The 19,333-nt window shown below is 37.3% G+C and overlaps 1 protein-coding gene across 1 annotated transcript in view; it reads right to left on the reverse strand.

The window, feature by feature from the left end:
* Window positions 1-19,026, reverse strand: part of KDM7A (lysine (K)-specific demethylase 7A) — a gene marked incomplete at its 5' end in the record, with an annotated part of 37,108 nt that extends 18,082 nt beyond the window's left edge. Inside the window, 9 exons of the mRNA XM_010161830.1 lie at window positions 475-566; window positions 3,463-3,569; window positions 4,312-4,399; window positions 8,186-8,348; window positions 9,033-9,219; window positions 9,480-9,621; window positions 11,801-11,961; window positions 12,828-12,945; window positions 18,941-19,026. Of these exons, the coding sequence (XP_010160132.1) occupies window positions 475-566; window positions 3,463-3,569; window positions 4,312-4,399; window positions 8,186-8,348; window positions 9,033-9,219; window positions 9,480-9,621; window positions 11,801-11,961; window positions 12,828-12,945; window positions 18,941-19,026 (1,144 nt within the window). The remainder of the gene's footprint in view (window positions 1-474; window positions 567-3,462; window positions 3,570-4,311; window positions 4,400-8,185; window positions 8,349-9,032; window positions 9,220-9,479; window positions 9,622-11,800; window positions 11,962-12,827; window positions 12,946-18,940) is intronic.
* Window positions 19,027-19,333: the final 307 nt, after the last annotated feature.

Below are 19,333 nucleotides of genomic sequence, written 5' to 3' on the forward strand. Positions count from 1 at the left end.
TCAACTGAAGTTAACATCATCTTCTGACTCTAAACCGGCTCTTCAGCACTACAGGTGTACCTGCTGAAACATGTTCTCCAAAGCATCAACATAACTGGAAAATGCCAAATACCAGGGCATTCCATCCCTCCGTTGCCTCAGACTAGGATGAATCAGCTATATGAACAGATTTGTTAGAGAAAAGCCCCACCTATCAGTTTATCCCTTAGCATTCTTACCCCACCCTGAGGTGAAGCATGACTCTATTTCTATCAGATACAGGAGTTTATTAATTGGTTTAAAAAGACTTTATTAGCATCACGGAATATAAAATTGTCACGATGATTCTTCCACAGAACAGCAGTACCTATGGCTCCAGAGAGTCTTTCGGTATTCATTAGCAGACAAAAATAATCTTAAGATTTAAAAGGGCACAGACCTTCACTTACTTCTAAACCAAAACAAAGCTCACCAAACAAAATCGCTTATACTTACTTCTTTTTTCATCCATAATTTTAAAGCAGTAAGTAAAGCCTTCACTCCTTGCACTAAATAGCTTGGAGGCTGGAAACCATCTTCCCTCAGTTCTGAAAAGGATGCAGATACCAATTTAGAAACACACTAACAGTGAAAACAGTAGAAGGTACCTACCCTTCAGCCAATGCAGTTGCAACAGGACAAAACCGAAACGTCGTGCAAGCAAATGGAACATGACACCCTGGATTTGTGTGCACACTGTAACTAAAAACCCAACCCAACCCAAAAGTGATTCTACATCATCACCTTTTTTTTTTTGGTTACTTATTCTTGGGTGAATTAAGGACAACATAAAGGTTGATCAGTTCTAAAATCCAGAACAAGAGAAAACGTATTTGAAGAAAGAAATCACTTTCATTTCATTCAGAAATATTTTAGGCAGGGGGAGCAGAAGGATGTGGGATGTATCTCTAAATCTGAATTCCTATTGCTTATTCCTATACATACAGCAAGTGGTTCACACCAGCAGATATCCACTACACAAACATTTTCTGTCACCCTTCCAAATATCACAGTTCTCCCTCACACAGCTTACATCATTTTTCCTTCCAAAATTAAAGGGGACAGGGGGTGGAAATCACTCTGCTACAGGAGCTGCTCTTCTGAAGAAAGCTAGTGCTCCCAAATGATTCCTTTTGATTTTCTCTTTTCCTTCAAGGGAGGTGGGGGGGGAAGAAAAAAAAAGAAGGGAAAAGACAAATCTTCCATAAAGTCAAAAGTAGATCGCAACCTCTCCCTATGTTCCTGACAAGCATTTCCACTTGTCAATAGCAAATGGACCAACACTAGAACTCAATTTGCCACATTTTATTCCCTTAAAAGAACACACTAATAAAACACTATTCTTATGGATAATGTGTTAGTCTGCTGGCAAAAAAAGGGAAGCTCTGTTACTAAACAGGCGTTCTTCCCTCCTACTTGTTACAGGGTATGAGAAGGGGTGGCAGGCCGTTGAGTTGCATCAGAAGTCCTTCTGCCCACTAGCTGACTCAGCTGATAATCTGAGAATACAACACAGCACCACAGGCTACAGGAGAAACAAGAACCCGAAACACACATTATGCTGATTTTGCTTACTGACCTGAAATTCACATGAAGTACTGCTGACAACCACGCACTCTACGCTGTAAAAGTTGACCATCACCACTACCTTTCCCAGCTGACTGGTATCATCCCTTACTTACAAAACAAAGGATTCTGACTGCTGAACAACTAAATTCACATGAGTCTTGATGCCAAAGGCCAACATAATCTTCACTCCAGCCATGGAAACCTCAGCTATGATGGGTTTATAGCACTGTTCTGCAACAAACTATCTGCTAAGCCATGGATTAAAAATAACATGAGAATAAGGTTCGTAGCCCTTCCCTAAACACAAGTGGCTCCTAGTCTACGTACTCAAGGAGTGATGGGATAAAAAGACAAAGGGGAAGAGAGGGGGAACGGACATGGGACATGACTCACAGTTAGCTAGAAGATTTAGAAACATATAATCCCCACCATTTTTCCAGATCCTATGTCTCCTGATGGCTTCATAAACTTTAACTATGTGGCTATGAGACCAACCAAAGCAAGCTTTCAGTAATCTTTTTTGGAAAGAAAAGTTTTCTACAAGTTTGTTCTATTTGGTAAGATTTCTGAGTTGCTTTAGGTTCATCCAGAAACTTTAAATGCCCATTTAGGAAACCAGGGTTGTTCAATGCCTTCATTTGCTAAAAGGAAGATAGATAATTTTCAATAACCGTGACTGTTTTAGTATTTAAAAAGTTACATGAGATTCTTATGTCTTTTAAATCAGAAGCTGAATTCAGCAGCCTCCTTTAAAGGTTGATTCCTCTCCTTGGAAATACATCATTTGAAATATGACATTATTAATGTTACATAGAGCAGGTAGAGGGCAAAATATTTGTGGAAAAGGTGAAGTCAGACAGGCACTCTCACAAGCTCAATTTTATATGGGTACAGACACAGGAATTACAGGATTAGATGAGGAAGTTTGGAAAGGACCTGCAACTGTCAAAAGGCTGTTGAGATGTCTATTGATAAGCACTCATATCAAAGATTTAACACAGCTCGTAGAACTGATGCATCTTTCCTACAAAAGCCCTCACAGACACCCCTTCACAAGAAAGGGCAGAATACAACAGGTAGTTTGACTGTAAAGGTCTAAGAAAATTGTAGAAGTGCAAGAAAGCCTCTTCATTCAGCTGTGAAGCCACCGAGAAGAAACACACAGATAGAAGTTAGTGGGATCAATTAGAGAGTCATTTGCTGAAAGGAGGAGAGAAAGGCTATCAAAGTCCACTCAGAGATCTTAACTGATACAGAAGAAGCCTGAGTGAAAAGCTGTCATTGAAATAAGTTTCCTATGCAGTATCCTGCAAGTTCCTTTCCTTAACAAGGCCTTTTCAGATAATGGCAAATTAATCCTATTTGGCTGGTAGAATAATTGCACTGTGCCAGGATCTCAGATGCTCTGTCTTGATGATCTTGAATATTTTCATTGACCAGATAGATCATCAGCATTGGATGAAAAACTAATAAAATAGTTCAAAGGTTCGAGCAGCATACTGCAAAGCGTTAGTTACATACATCACCAAGGGCACCAAGATTACTGCACTGTGCAAGTTACCCCAGAAACCCTTAATTACCAAATTAGTTTTCAGAAAGATCGTTTACTAAAACCAATAGAACTGCTGGATCTGAAACAGTCACAGTGCAGCATTCACTAAAACCTGGTTTAAAAAAATGCGACTTTTACAAAAAAAAAAAAAGGTGACTAAAAAAGAGGGAATTCAAGTCTGATTTTCCAGCTTAAAAAGCTTCCTCTGTTCACCCAACAGCAGTAAAATTTTCTCCATTATTAACAAAGAGGGAAGAAAAAAAGAAAAAAAAAAAAGAAGAAAGCAGATAAACGTGTGTTTCTTAAAACAAAGCAAGGATTACCTTTCAATGTTTCCAGTAAGTTTTTGGCCACAAACCAACAGATGGCTTCAAAGAACGGAAATTTGAAAAGATCCGGGGTTTTTAGCCTCTTCTCCATTTCATAACACCTGAATAAATAGAAATATTATAAGCCATGAATGTTTTAAATTATCAAATTCATTATTCCACTATGTAATCATTCAAATTGACACAATGTCCAAAATAAAATAAAATAACCATGGCCATGATAAATAAAAGAAGTCAAGTACCACATAGTTAAATCCCAACAAGACCACAGACAAGATTGAACTCTGGTCTCATCCAGGCTCTGACCTTATCAAGTTTGACTGCGGCACTTCTAAGAATAAAGTTGGACTTCATAAAACTAGGATACAAACCCAGTGTGTGATCTTTTAACAGATGGAATTTTATCGGGATTCCACTGTAATAAATAAAAACAATATGTTTAGAAGACAGCCCCACATCTTGGACAAAAACTAAATACAGCTGCCCTTAGAGCAATGCTGACTTGAGGACGCTCACTTCAACTCAGTGTCGCACACCTGGGCTTGCTCAGTGTTGTTTTGCTCACTTATACTAAACTCGAAAGTAGAGTTTGTTGGTGGTTTGTTGTTTTTTTTTTTTTTTTTCTTTTATTCACTTATTTTGCATACCCTTAATTTTGCTTTGGAAACAAACTCTGCAAAAGTGAAATAAGAGTATATGCTCGATACATTCTAACTGAAAATACCACTATTGTCGTTTGAGAGCCTGTACCGATTTCATCCTGCTTAAGAGCGTGAAGAAAAGTATCTATTAAAAGAGTTTCCTACTTACTGAGGAACAGGTATAGGAACAGCTGAGACTAACCTGAGCTGCATGCCAATATTGAGGTTGTGCAAAAAGTTTCCTCCAAAAGCCATACAATCCTGAGATGTGAGCACAGCGTGAATCCAGCCTGAAATGACAGATTCTGAAACTTACTACATATGTATAGGTTATTCTGTTTTCAAATACATGTGGGAGTAAAAATGCGGTAACAGGAAACAAAAAAAAGGCAAACAAATTTGTATTCTGTGCTAGAAACAAGTGATCTAAATTTTAACAACCTGTAAATTACAGTGTTTCAGAAAACTAGTGGAACTGTATTTTCCTGAAGGAGTTAAGACATTTTTCACTGGGTGGGGGTGGGAATGCAAGACAGCCAGTGATATTCCAAGTAAAAATTCCCAAAAGTTTACCCTTTACTCAACAAAATATCAGCAAGTCAGGAATGAAAAGATATTGAACAAAACATAGTCCTAAAAACCAAATAGAAATCCTATTCTTTTCAATATTTGCATGTTGCCTACAGTATTTGAGCTGTTTGCACAACATTAAAAAATTATTTAGCAATAATGAAGTTTGTCAAATAGGAATTCAGAAGTAGTTCTATTAATTATTCTAAACACAGTCATCCTGATTCCAGTGAAATTATAACCAGTTTAAAACCCATTCTAGGCACTCTGACTATATAAATTTGTCACATAACTTAAATAATTGACCTTGTGAACTCCACTATTCACCACGGCCAACATCATGCTATCAGTCTAGCTGGTTACTACTGAATAATTTCAAGTACACAAAATTATATATTGTATTAGCTTCCTGATGAAAAAAGTTACTTTTAAAACTTACACCATGCAGCTTCAATGTAAATAAAATATAAAGAGAGTTTCTTCAAGATTTTTTTTCTGATTTTGCATGCATACAGGTGATCCTTGGACAAAAGATGAGTGAGTTGGCCATACATTTGCAAATTACTTCACGGTTTGACTGAGTGTAGGCAAGATGTACCAAATGCAGGAAGCTCCCTAACTTGAGGCAAGATCAGATCAAATTCACAAGCAGCTACATATTTCAAACTACCATTAAAACCATGCCCCCATCCAATCAAGAACAACCAGTTCTAGCTGTTGTGGTAGCACATGTAAAAAGATCTGAAACCTACCAACTACGCCAACTAAGCAACATGCCTACTATGTAGCCTGGGAAGGAAGGAAGTTACAGAATGGTATATGAGAGACTGCAGAATACAGTGGCACATGCAACCTAAGGGTTTTCTTTAATTAATATTATATATTGTTCAGTTTTAATTCTGTTCTTTGAGAAGTGCAGTGCAGACTGCCTTGTATTACCAGCTGCATTTGTTAATATAGTATATGATATTATATATAATACAGTATATGAATAACTGACTCTAAGGAATAGTTGTATTTCAATCCTTCAAACACACATCTCCCCAGACAATGACAAAATTGACAACAAACCCACGTCACTATTGCATCAACACTAAGGATTTTTACGGCATACCTGTAACAACTAAAGGATTGCATTTTTTACATTCCTACTTGCTATTTTTATGCTGGAGTTTTAATCAAGGTCTACCTAACAAGGCAAGAAAATTTGGTGTAGACCACACAGTATCTTGAATAATATTTAAGTAACTCTCAAGAGCCTCCCAGTAGGTGATATCCATCTACATGTAAGACTGATTTGAAATCAGAAGTCAACTCTGGACATATTTCAGAGATTATAAAATAATTATGACATCCACTAGCATCAGTGTAAGCGGGAACAGCAAAAGTGGTTTTCAGTAGAGATAAGGGGGGGGGTTTTTTTTAGAAACCTTTAATCATTTTTACAGAATTTCCCCATTTTTAAACATCTGTCTTGAAAGCTAGTGTAATTTACCGATTCTTACACTATACTCCACAGTATGTATATGAATATGTATGTTTTTGCATTAGAAGTATCATTTTATGCATATACACACACACAAACACACATATACATTAGAAATTATCATTTTATGGTACTTTTCCATAAAAAGTACCATACTTCATGGTACATTATATAGCCATTACATATTTTCTATTTGGCTACATCAGATTCAGCCGATTACTTGGGAAACAGTAACTATTTTCAAAGATGTGTGGGTGGGACACAATGAAGTTCACTCTGTAATTCAGCATTCTTCGTCCATAGATGTATGAACTTACACTTGGCTAAACGGAAAATTGTCATCTCTTGCCAAAAACATATGTTTAAAAAGCTCTGGGTATTCAGGAATATTAACTGCATATATAGCACTCCTTAGCACATAGTATTCATTCTGCACAAGCCATGAAAACTAGATCAGTAAGCACTAAGCCTCACAGGTAGAGAGCTGAGCTACGAAAAAATGTAGTAGTCTGTCTAGGAAGTCCACGACAGAACAAGGTACCGAATATAATCTTCAAGGCTTATTCCACACATACATTCAGCATGGAGAAGGCTCCGAGGAGACCTTATTGCACCTTCCAGTACCTGAAGGGGCTACAAGGAAGCTGGGGGGGACTTTTTACAAGGGCCTGTAGTGACAGGACAAGGGGTAACAAGCTTAAATTGAAAGTGGGGAGATTTAGATTGGATATCAGGAAGAAGTTCTTCCCAGAGAGGGTGGTGAGGCACTGGAACAGGTTGCCCAGAGAAGCTGTGGATGCCCCATCCCTGGAAGTGTTCAAGGCCAGGCTGGATGAGGCTTGGAGCAACCTGGTCTAGTGGAGGGTGTCCCTGCCCACGGCAGGGGGGTTGGAACTAGATGGTCTGTAAGGTCCCTTCCAACCCAAACCATTCTGTGATTCTGTGATTTTCCTTTTATTTATATTTAAAGCTTCCTACCCCAAAAAAAGGGAACATATCCCAGTAAAAATCTTTACTAACAAAATCATAAAAAGTATTTACATGGATGGGCTGGAAGTGAAAATTAAAGAAATTAACTGGCACTCACTCTATTGGCAAAATGTGGTTTGATGTTAATACTAAAGACGAAGTTGATGGTGTCTGGGGGAGAGAGGTAGTGGTAGCGTGTTCGGTTTGAGTGATTTTTCTGTGATTTTCTTTTTAACAGATATACAAATTTAAAGAAATTTAATTGTCTTGAGTTTCTATTTTTTTAAAAATGTCCTGTAATTTATCAGGTGCTATTAGGTGATGGCCACAAGAATTGTTATTAAATAAAATCACAAAAGGCCATGCCAATATCATTTTTAAAGTAATGTGGTGAAATGAATTAATGAACTCTACAGTTTCATAAACCATATAAACAAATATACTTTTATTTTTAATAAAAGTAATTGAAACATGAATTCAACTATGTATACTTCAGTTTTATTTACAGAAACTTTCATTCTGATTCAGAGAGGCTCCACTGTTTATATTTCCTTCTGACAAACAAACAAAAAACCCTACAACCCACCCAACATTTATTTTGAATCCTCTAGCCTACAGCGTTAGAAGTTCATGTGATTTTTTAAAATAAAAAAGGCCTAGTTTGTCTTAGAATATTTAAAAGCTATAAAAACAAACATCTATTATGAAATTAAGATAAGAATTCAGTCCAGATATCTATCAAATGGTGAACAACGTGCTATGTGTTTTCTACAAATTGGAACTATTTCCCTGATACCCAAATTAAGCTTTAAATTTGTTGCTTTATAACTGGATAGCAAACACCTTTTCTTTCCCTGATAATTGTTATTACTGTCAGGCAATCTAAAAAGCTAATTGCTTGTTTTGAAAATCTAAATTTCTAATTTTTTTATTATTCTCTCATCTAAAATTGCAGGAGAAATCAAACACTGATAAAGACACTCACTTCAGGATACCCATAATTCTTGGTGATTAAATATGCTAAGTCCTAGTAATAAGGGTAGAATCTTACCTGTTGGAACAAATAAAGTGTGTCCTTGCTTCACAACACATTTGTAACATTTGTCAACCTTGTCCCCAAAATATACTTCACTCTGGGTGACAGATGAACTCCAAGACTCATACAGAGCCAAATTTTCATCAGTGGGCTTGATCAAATAGAATATCTTTTCACCCTATTGAAAAAAAAGATTAAATAAATTAATATGTCCTCCTGGAGGCATACTACAACCTCTGAGTCATTCCTAATAAAGTGACAGATTGATCTAAATGGCAAATATCCCTTACTTCCACTAGGGAACACTGGGGCTTCCTAGCTCCAGCGTTTCACAACGGTAACCCACCAAAAGCTTAGTCAACAGTACACTAACCAGTTGGTGTCTTGTGAGACAAACAAAAGAAGCAAACAAACCAACCACAACTTTCCACTGGACTATAAAAATTTCCAGCTTTTATAAACAATTTATGGCTATGTGCACACATGCCAAATGAGAAAACAGAAGATGAAACCACATTGCATCTTCCATGGTTTATACAAGGCCAAAGTTTGTGAGAAGAATAAAAGCTCAAGTATGCCAATCATTTTCATTTAAATCATTTTTTCATACTAAAACATCACCATACCACCTACCTACCAGTCTACTAAAATGATCAGTCAACCAATTACAGTCTAGAAGTCAGCAACAGGATACTAAAACAAAAGCATAAAAATACCACACCAAAAACCAGTTCACTTTCAAGCTCCTCCCCTAGCTTTTTAAGCACAAAATTTCATGCAGATGGTAATTATGAACTGGTGATAATGCCATAACACTGAATAAATTCGGTTGCATAGAGCCATAAATAAGAAGCCTTCATACCCAGAGGACATGGTACCAAACTGATGTTCCTCCAAAATCGATATGAAAGTCGGTATAGCTGTCCTGGACACCCATCAAGCAATACTTCTGAACAAAAGGCTTAGGGAAGACAGAGTCATCTGGCCAATAATTTTCCACCCATGAAAGCTTTCTAGCAATATCTGGTACTTCCACTAATTCAGACATCCTTTTAAAACAAACAGAAAAGAATCATAAATATAATCAAGAGTAAGCACACTTTAAGTGACAGCTTTAAATAGTTGTTTCTTACAAAGTTATTACTTATGAATTCATACAAATGTTTTATACCCACATTACATCAGAGTAGCTGTCCACATAAAATATGCAGCCTCCTATCTTTCCCACTACAGACATTGTATTCCTACACATACTGTTCAACAGCGAAAAGCCACTTCCTATGTGAAAGGAACTGAAGTAGATACTCACTTTGTGTCCGAGAATTCCAGGCTGATCACATTCAATACTTTTGGTCGATCAGGATTTGTGAAATATTTAATATAATTATGGAGCTTCATTTTACTGTCTGCTTGCCTTGCTACATCTATTACATCTATGACTTTGTCGCCACCTGTGAAAAAATATGATGACATTCTTAAACCTATTGCAGCTAAAAAGAGCCAATTAAAGTGTTTAAGAGGAATTTTACTTTTTTCCAGCCTTTATCAATACATTTCTCCACAAAAACTCTATTACTATCAGTATTCACTTGGAACAGAGACAGATCAGTATAAAGCAACTTTCTATTAGGTCTAACTTTAATTGCTATAATCAGCTAAGGACAGAACTGAAAACACTCTAAAAATAAATCCTGCAGTTAACCAAAAAAAAAAAAAAGAAAAGAAAAGAAAAAAAGAGCAGTATAGAATGACTGCAACTGGTTTTAAAAAAAGAATGAGTTTGTGGCTGCAATTGTAAAGACTAGTGTAGAGAAAGTTATCAATGCAGATTTATTCCTCACTCCTTACTAGTAATCATCACCACAGCACTTCCATATTTAACACAAAGACCACGGAGAACTCTTTACAAATAATAAATCCTACTGCTCACAGCTTGGAATTCTTAGTAAACTGCACTAAACTCGTGCCATAATTGGTATGGTTTTGATGTTAAAAACTTTTGGGGGTACTCCTTCACAAACATTCTTCGACAAGCCCGCCCCCACCCTCCTTATAATTATGCATGGTTTTTAAGCACACAGTAATTTCGTTGAATAATTGTCATGAGTGTGCTGCATTTCTGAAGACAACAAGGATTAGTTTACAAACTGCGTATTTTAGAAGTGACACATCTGTGGAACTAGACAAACAAGAAGCAACCTTTAGCCAAGGGAAAAGACTAACAACATTATGACAGCAACTGTTTTATGTCCATGTTGTTTTACAACAGTCAAATTTGACAATTAATTATGGAATGCCGGATTATGTCTAAACGTACATATTCAACATAATTACTTTAAAATTGCAATTGAGTATCATCTTGATAAATATCAGACGGAACACTATTTATTCAGTTTTCTTATTTTTAATGTCAATAATAGAGGTAAATCTGTGACATTTCAGTATTTTCCCTAAACTGGAAAACCTGGCAGGTCAAAATACATGTATGAGAATGAGAATGACCAAGTTTCTCCCTGAATCTTGAAGAAGCAGTATTCCAAAAGAAAAGATTCAGAAAAGTATCAAAATAATAATTAGACTGCAAAGCAGAACACATTACTGTTTATAATCATCATAATGGTAACAACAGTCCATATACTACATATTTCCTCTATTCTGGTCCCACTGTAAAATGTTCATGCAAAGAAAGCCTATGTTCAGCACACATTTGATAAGGCAAGAGGAAACAGTCTCAAGTTGCGCCAGGGAAGGTTTAGATTGGGTATTAGGAAAAATTTCTTCACCGAAAGGTTTGTCAGGCACTGGAAGGGGCTGCCCAGGAAAACTATTTGGGTTAACATCCCCGGGGGTATTTAAAAGATGCATGGATGTGGTGCTTAGGGACGTGATTTAGTGGTAGACTTGGCAGTGCTAGGTTAATGGTTGGACTTTATGATCTTAAAGGTCTTTTCCAACCTAAAAGATTCTATGATTCTATTAGGTTATCACAAGAACACAGACAAGGCCATATATAGACTTCTCAGCTGTAGTATATGTTACAGGAAATGTCATGCTGCAATTGCATCAGTCTCTATTTCTCTGTACTGCCCCCTTACATAAGGCTGAAACAATGACAGATAGTTATGAGACCTTCTAAGAGAGAAATGGTCCTTGCTAAGCTCTAGCTCTCCCAACCAGAGGAAGCCAAGGTGGAAAGATTGATTTAATTCAGAAGTGCCAATTTACTGAGCCCAAAACATGAAGTTTTGCAATATTCTAACCAATGATTGATCGTAAGAGTGATTCATTCAATTCTCACAAAGAGAACAATCTTAAAAGTCATTCTGTTTTACTATTTTACAAAACACAACAGGAAAAAAAACCTTGTTCAGCTTGCACCAATATTAACATGTTTGATAGTGAAAAAGTAAGGCTGTACACTATCACATAGCTACCACGCACACACAAAAAGACAGACAGAAAGACAGAAAAAACCCAAAACTGTAGCTTTAATTTTATTCTCTGCTAGTCTGGGTAGAAGTAATTCAATTTAGAATATATACTCAGCACCCTGGAAGCTCTTATAATCATCAAATATTTATTTTAATTTACAGACAGGATCGTTTGTAACTAGTCCAGAGCGACTCTTACCTACATAGCGTTCCACATCTAAAACGGAGAAAGTTGGTGGAGGAAGTCTGAGCCCCAGACCATCTAACTTAGCAACCATAATGGGAACATCAAACCCATGTTTCTCCAAGTATCTTTGTGTCAGCTGGCTTCCATGCATCTTCAAAATCACTTCATCAGCACTGGTGGACCAAAATAATGGAATATTAGCAGAAAACCATCCTCCAAGCAGTACTAAAAAACATGATGTCACAGTTTGGGAAGGACAGATGGGAATGGCTACATTTGAATCCAAAAGAAGTGGACCCAGTACTATTATATTAAGCATTTACCTAAAAGACAATTACCTAAACCAGCAAAGGAAATGTTTATTGTCATGCATAACCTGGAAACCGACTGTCTTTATATATGACTAAACACAGTATTTTAAGAGGATGAGGAAAAGGAATTTCCAGAGATGGCATTAAAGTACATTTTGGTAACCACAACAACCACCTCCTTTAAAGAATTGTAAATGATTATGTTTCAGTGAGACAGCCAACCACAGAGAGCTCAGCATGAAAGTACAACCATGTTTCTCCACTGTCCGCTAAAGCACGTGAGAACACAGACTACCATATATATACTGCCACAGAAACATTCTCTGTTATTTGGAATGGAATTGAGGACTATTCCTGGACTAGAGGAATAGACAGACAATATTCTGACCGTTCAGGCACAAAAGATAAAAACAAAACCCAACCACTCAACCAACTGCCCTCACTCCCCCACAAAAACAAACAAAACACCAAAAACTCAGAAGCCCCACACCACCCTGTAGCAGTCCTGACGGACAACACACCCCAGTGCAAAACTGGACAGGGGAAGCTACTGCAGGAGAACATAAATGCATCAGTTTGAAAGAGGGAGGGAGCAGGGGCGGTCCTAAAGGAGGTCATCCTAGACCTTCATTTTCTGAGGTGGAGAATCATTAGTCACCTCCAATGCACTCTCAGCTGACAAAGTTTCCCTATTTTTTTCACTGCAACACGTAGGTAAGCTTCTGTACCTTGGGAAAGAGCGAGCCCGCAGCTGTTTAACGAAGGTCCGTGTTCCAGCCTGCACCGGTTTGGAACCATCATCCAACTCCGTGTAGTCATGTCTGTGCCAGTTCCTCCTCTTCTTCACTACAAGTTTCAGAAGGATTAAACTTGGAATTAGTTAAATCAAATGGCTCAGATTAGCAGTCATCCCATCACTGAGCCACACACACCTCAGTTACATTGCTACAGTTAACAGGTTCCATAGTTTATGCGGGTCACACTACCCATCTGTGACTAAGGAGACCTTCCGGCCACCTGACAGTAACCCTCTACAAACTCCTACAGCTCCTTCCATGCGAGAACCTGAGTGCATGTTACACACAACAATTACAGACTCCCTACCCAGTGCAGCACAACAACAGCAGCAGCCTGAAAGTTGCCCAAATTGAAAAAATCGGCAACAAAACTAGAAATAGAACTTCCATTTCCCGATGTTTGGGCTTTTTATGTTTAATATACAGAATTGTACGTACCTCTTCAAGATCAACAGACTTCATTTTCTGTATGAACACAGAATTAACAGGACTTAATCCTATTGTGCTAACTCGCTGTATGAGCATACCCATATCCACTCTGATAATATTACTACTATTCATGCTCTTCAAAACCAAACCATTTTTCTTTTATCTACTGCTTATGTCTCCATAACAGTTTGGGGCACAAACTGTTTAGGGCAGGTGTGATCTTTACTATGCCAGCACAATACATATAAACGCAAGCACTACACCCCAAAGCAATCAACTTCCAAGCTCGTTGAAAGAGCAAAGGATAAATTAACATTCTATTACAATTCTGGGAATCTGAAACTTAATAGTTCAATAGCAACTAAATTGCTCCATTTTTAACCATTACCTATACTTAAAGGGACGAGGAAAACGAAAACAGAAACATTCTCATATAAACTGTTGTGTTGGTCTCACCCTGACAAATAACAGATACACAAATGAGGAAAAAAACCCTGCTATTTTCATGGAGTCACAGAATAGTTTGGGTTGGAAGGCACCTTTAAAAATCGCCTTGTTCAATCCCTCCTGCCATGGATGAGGGAGGACATCTTCCATGAGACCAGGTTGCTTAAACCAACCTGGCCTTGGAAGACTTCCAGGGAGGGGACAGCCACAACTTCTGTGGACAACCTGTTCCAGTGCCTCATATCCCTCTCCATGAGTTTCTTCCAGTCTAAACCCACCCTCTTGAAGCTCAAAACCATTCTCTCTTGTCCTGACACTACAGGCCTTGGTAAAAAGTCACGTTGTGTCCTGTAAGCCCCCTTTATATATTGAGAGGCTGTACTTTAAACATTGTAAACTATATGCAGCCTCTCCATTTGAGCTTTTTGGCCTTAAGTGAAGCAGAGGACAAAGTGACTTATGATATCATGGTGAACTTAGTACCTGTCTTTAAATTTTCATTATTTCATGAGTAATTATTTCACAAGGGATACTTCATGAATTCATCCTTATCAACCACTTATTTGGTATCTTCATTTATAACGAACACAAGCTTACTGCTTTGAAAGGCTGTATTACCTGTTTGTTAGCAAAATGCACTTTGGAGCGCTTTCTGCCTATACAAATAAACCTGTATCTCTTGTCCTCAAAACATCTGACAGGCTGAGCAGCCCTACTGAAGCGCCAACAGGTGCCTCAGCAAAAACGGACCACCACCTCATCGTCTGGGAAAGAAACCCCACCAGTGCTGAACTTGCTACCTTTCTATTTACCACACTAAGAAAGCTACTAAGGGAACAGTAAGTTTTAGGTTGTGTTTCTGGTTTTCCTGAAAAAGCCAAACGCTGCTCTGCAGCATTATTCAGTTGCTACTGGAAGACTGTCCCAAGATTTACTGAGGCCAGCTCTATAATTTAACTAATATTAAGCAGAAATTTAGTTACGTCTACTGAGGAAACCCGGAAGAGGGAAAAGCTACTGTTACTTGTCAACACAAACGGTGTTTTACAGGCATATACAAAACAGCCTGCAATGCAAACACCACACCCAGCTAAACAACTGTTTATTAATACAAACATGAACTTTGGTAAACTTAAGGATAAGCTCTTCCATAAAGTCATGATGCACCCAAAACCTAGAAAAAGTGCTAGCAATATGGAAAACACAGTAACAGCAACAGTAAATTAAGGATTTAAGAAAAAGGAAAAAAGAAAAAGTAGCTTCTAAAAAGAAAAAAAATATGCTGCTTCTCCAGAAAAAACAGCTGGTTATACAGAAACAACTGACATCTTATAGTCATTACACATTAGAGGTAATTATTCCTATTGATAAGCTGTTTCCTACAGAAGTGACAAAATGTACCCTTTAGAAGACATTTAAGAGAATAAACTGACATTTATATCTATTTGCTAATCTGAAAACCAGTGTTGAAGAGCCTGCTTAATGAGCCAACTAGCCAAATACAGTCAAACTTCATAAATAATGAAGCTGGGTTTATTAAGTTTTCAAAGCTATCTTCTCAGTCATAAATAATAATACAAGAAATTAGTGGCTAATACTAATTTGCAATAGTTTCTCATAAATTCACTGCTGTTATAACAACTCATTAAAATTGTAAGACGATACAGCTGCTTAAGAGATTTTACAGCACACAACCAACTTTTAAAAATCTGTCTTCCCAACACTTGAACACTAGAAATTAAATGCGTTCTTTTGTTTTACTTAATACTTGGCAGCCTACACCATCCCTCCATAAGTAAGAGAAGACTGAAGAACAGTAAATCGTAATGAAAACTTTTTCTATTTATGTATCTCTTAATTCTAGAGCTTTTATAACCCTCTGAGACATTACAGTAACAGTTGTAAGAAAAACAATTTAACTGAATGGATCCTCATACAAAAACACCGTATGTTGAAATGCACATGTAACACCTCCCCCTCCCAACCATTCCAAACTAGTGGAAGGAAGTAGTGTTCACCCTTGCTGTTCCTGAAGGCTGAGGCACAACCCACTGTGAAAATACTAAAAATATACACACTAAAAGTGCACTAGGCAGTTGCAGGGGTTGAGAACAGGAAAGGAGTGTGCTGGAAGTTATCATGAAAATTAAGCAGAACGCTATTTTTAAACAGTGGGCCAGTAACTGTAGCTACTTTAGGCAATCCCTGGTGCTCACTTCCTCACACTACTAGTCTGTTTGCCTCAGAGGTCACACGCTACACATCAAACGGGGACCACCAAGAGGTATACATCTGCACAATGAGGCCCCAAGTCTTCTAAGTGGTCCTTTAGGTGTTTCTCAGTGACCAAAAAGGCATGAGAAATGTTAGCATAGGAAGACTGAAGAATTTTGAGGAGCATACAGTAAATCACAGAATACCACTTCTAAGGCCTCGTACATCATCTCATATTGTCAGCTGAGGTCAAGCACTGGCATTACTACTAATGCAAAAAAAAAAAACCCCAAAACCAGCAGGTAGGAGGGTACTTACAGAATGTGAAAAGGCAAAACCAGATTAAAAAAGTAACGCCCTGACAACCACAACCCTGCTAATGTTTACGGTACCTCGTGCTCCCTTCAAAGCTCTGACCTGACTCTCAGCATTCGTGCAAATACAGCATCTTCAGAATTAAGGATTACTGAGAAAATTTTGAAAAAAACATAATATAATGACTCTAAACCAAATAAGCTAAAAAAAAAAAAACAAAAAACAAAAAAACACCACCTCCATACTGTATTACTATTTTTTAGAATTGCCTTTTTTATTTTTTCATTATTTAGAACTTTAGGATTAATTATTTAGCATTGTAGACACATAGCTGCTTACTAAAAGTCTTGCAAAAACTGTTGCTCTTCCAAATCAAGAGGGGGATTTCGTTTTGTTTGAAATACAAGGTTAATTTGATCTTTACATCTTACTATACTGTAAGCTTTCTTTACATTACTGAAACTCACGTAATTAATTTGGTAGGATACTGAAAGTAACCATATATCTGGTAGTATAAAGTGTCTGTTTCCTGGTTATTTGTAGGAACCAGGAATTGTATTTTTTGCACTATGTCATTTGATAGGATGGGATTATATACACAAGTGCCTGCTGAATTCACAGATCTACCTGCCCTCTTAAAACAAACAGCAGAATTTTTGTCTGTTTCACAACTCTTTAGACAAATACATTTTAGAATATGAAGGTGTAAAAAAGATGCTTTTTAAATTTACTTACATCCATAATTTCATATGCCTGAAGCACCCTGGAGCATTGCTGCAACACCTGAAGTCATGACATGTTATCAGACTCTCTGAACACTGAAGGGGACCCCAAACTACAAACTATCACAGACTTGATTCTGACAGCTTAGCTGAGAACAATTAATGAAATTCCAGGTGAAGACATATTTCAACATATCACCTCTGCTCGAGTTGGTAAGTGACATGTCTGAAGCTTCTACTAAATCCAGATGATCTACTTACTTGAGGCAGTCTGAAGTAATATGGATAATTTTTACCACAGATTCTTGTCTTTTGGAAAAGACTTCCAAGAGAAAAATCACTCTTATCTCACTATCAAAATGCTGCAGGTGAGACAAAGCTGGCATCAGAGCTAACAGCCTCTGCATTACAAGAAAGGTTATCCACAGGCACCATGGTGAAACATGCCACTTCTCCCAAATCAGGAAAATAAATGAAGTTTCAAATTCACTAGTTTATTATTGGGAAAGTCTGATGTGATCCCTCTTCTACTCCTCCTATTAGTCCACAGAAAAACCAGGGGGAAAGGTGGGGAAAGAAATGGCTGTTACTTGTATTCTGATTTACAGGAGAGACAGGCAGATTTTTAACTGAAAATGACAATGAGAAAAAAAAACACTACAAAGATGTAAAAGACCATTTCTCTTACCTTTTAGCCCCTAACCTAGAAGTAGCTAACCCTGAACTCACATACTATGTAAGATACATACCATGCAGCATATATTAATTAAATCAATAAGCGATGCTTTATCACTTTATTCATGCTCCACAAGGCTACCAGTGAAGGTGCAGTGGATTTAAACTTATTTCTAAATGGCAAAATAAATTCAGCTTTGAACAGATTCTGGATCTTAAGTCACTGCTGACTCATAATGTGGTCTTCAAGCTAAAAAAAAAAAACCAACAACCAACCCGGTCTTCAAGCTAAAAAAAAAAACCCAACAACCAACCAAAACCACAAACACAAATGACCATGACACAGTGCTTGGAGGTTAAAGACACAGCCTGCATGTAAACATTTTTCAGGTCTGAACAAAGAAACTTAATTTATTGTTGGAAAGATAAAATTCATTTTTAGTTTCCTTTGAGAACAGAAGTCATGGGCAAAAAAAAAAGTTATCAAGGAAGTTGGATAAAGCTGTATCCTTTCAGCAGTCACCAGAAAGACAAGAACTGTTCCATCTTTCCACTGGAGATCGCTACAGCAAATTTATCTACCGAAAGGAGACGTAAAGAAGTGGTGTCTCTTGCTGTTCCGTTTCACAGTCTCTTCTGGCAACTCATAAAACTCCATTACAAACTTTGTGGAAACTTGTTTATAAATCAAAAACCTGAAATTTGGAGCTGGGTAACTCTCAAGGATGTAACTAGGAAAAAACCACCAAACCACAAGAAGTTCATCCCAGATTCCACAGGCTGCTGTGGCATATACCCTGCAATCATCAAGAAAGGTAAGACTGCTAACTCCTACGTTTTTTCAATGTTGCCTTCCTAGGTATTAGGGGTTTTATGATCAAAATAATAGGAACCTTAAGCCATTTGGATTTGTTGTTTGCTTGTTTTAAATGATGATTCCCTATTTCCATTCTCCCACTCTCTGTCAAGTCCAGATTGTTTTATTCTAGCCCTATGCACTTTGATTTCTCTGATCTGTATTAGTGGTTTATATTTTATTCTATCTGCAGATCAAGGAACCTTTCAGGACGGTTTGTTTTGTTTTGTGGGGCTTTTTAATCAGCTCAGAGTTAGTCATGAAGAACCAGTACCTTCTAGATAATCAAACTGATCTTCAATGTTTTTCTGAACGTCTTTTTCAACTGTATATGGAGGGAAGACAGAATGAAAGTGTAAAATAAGATCTGAATAACCCATACTTACTTAGAGAAGGTCCATGGAGAATTGCACAGTTGGGACAATGGTACAGATCAATGTCAACAGCATGGTGCTCCTCTACCCCAACGCAGCTGAAACAATATTTTTTAAATGTTAATAAGAATACATGCAAGATTTATTTTTCAAGCTAAAAAATAATTAAATCTTAAGTTTTTACCGGAACACGCTTAGTCTACAAAATTCTAATGAGATACCAAATTATCTCAACTACTGGGTTACCACCTAAACTTTGAGTAACAATTTATCACTGAACAGATAATGCCTTAAAAAAAAAAACCAAACCAAACATAAAAAGGAACGAAGAATGAAATTTCTTTTAAAATAAGTCCACAATGTATACCATTATCCCCATCCAAAAAAGCTTTGATCCTAAATACA

The sequence above is a fragment of the Eurypyga helias genome, unplaced genomic scaffold (assembly GCF_000690775.1).
Source record: "Eurypyga helias isolate BGI_N326 unplaced genomic scaffold, ASM69077v1 scaffold182, whole genome shotgun sequence".
NCBI lineage: Eukaryota > Metazoa > Chordata > Aves > Eurypygiformes > Eurypygidae > Eurypyga > Eurypyga helias.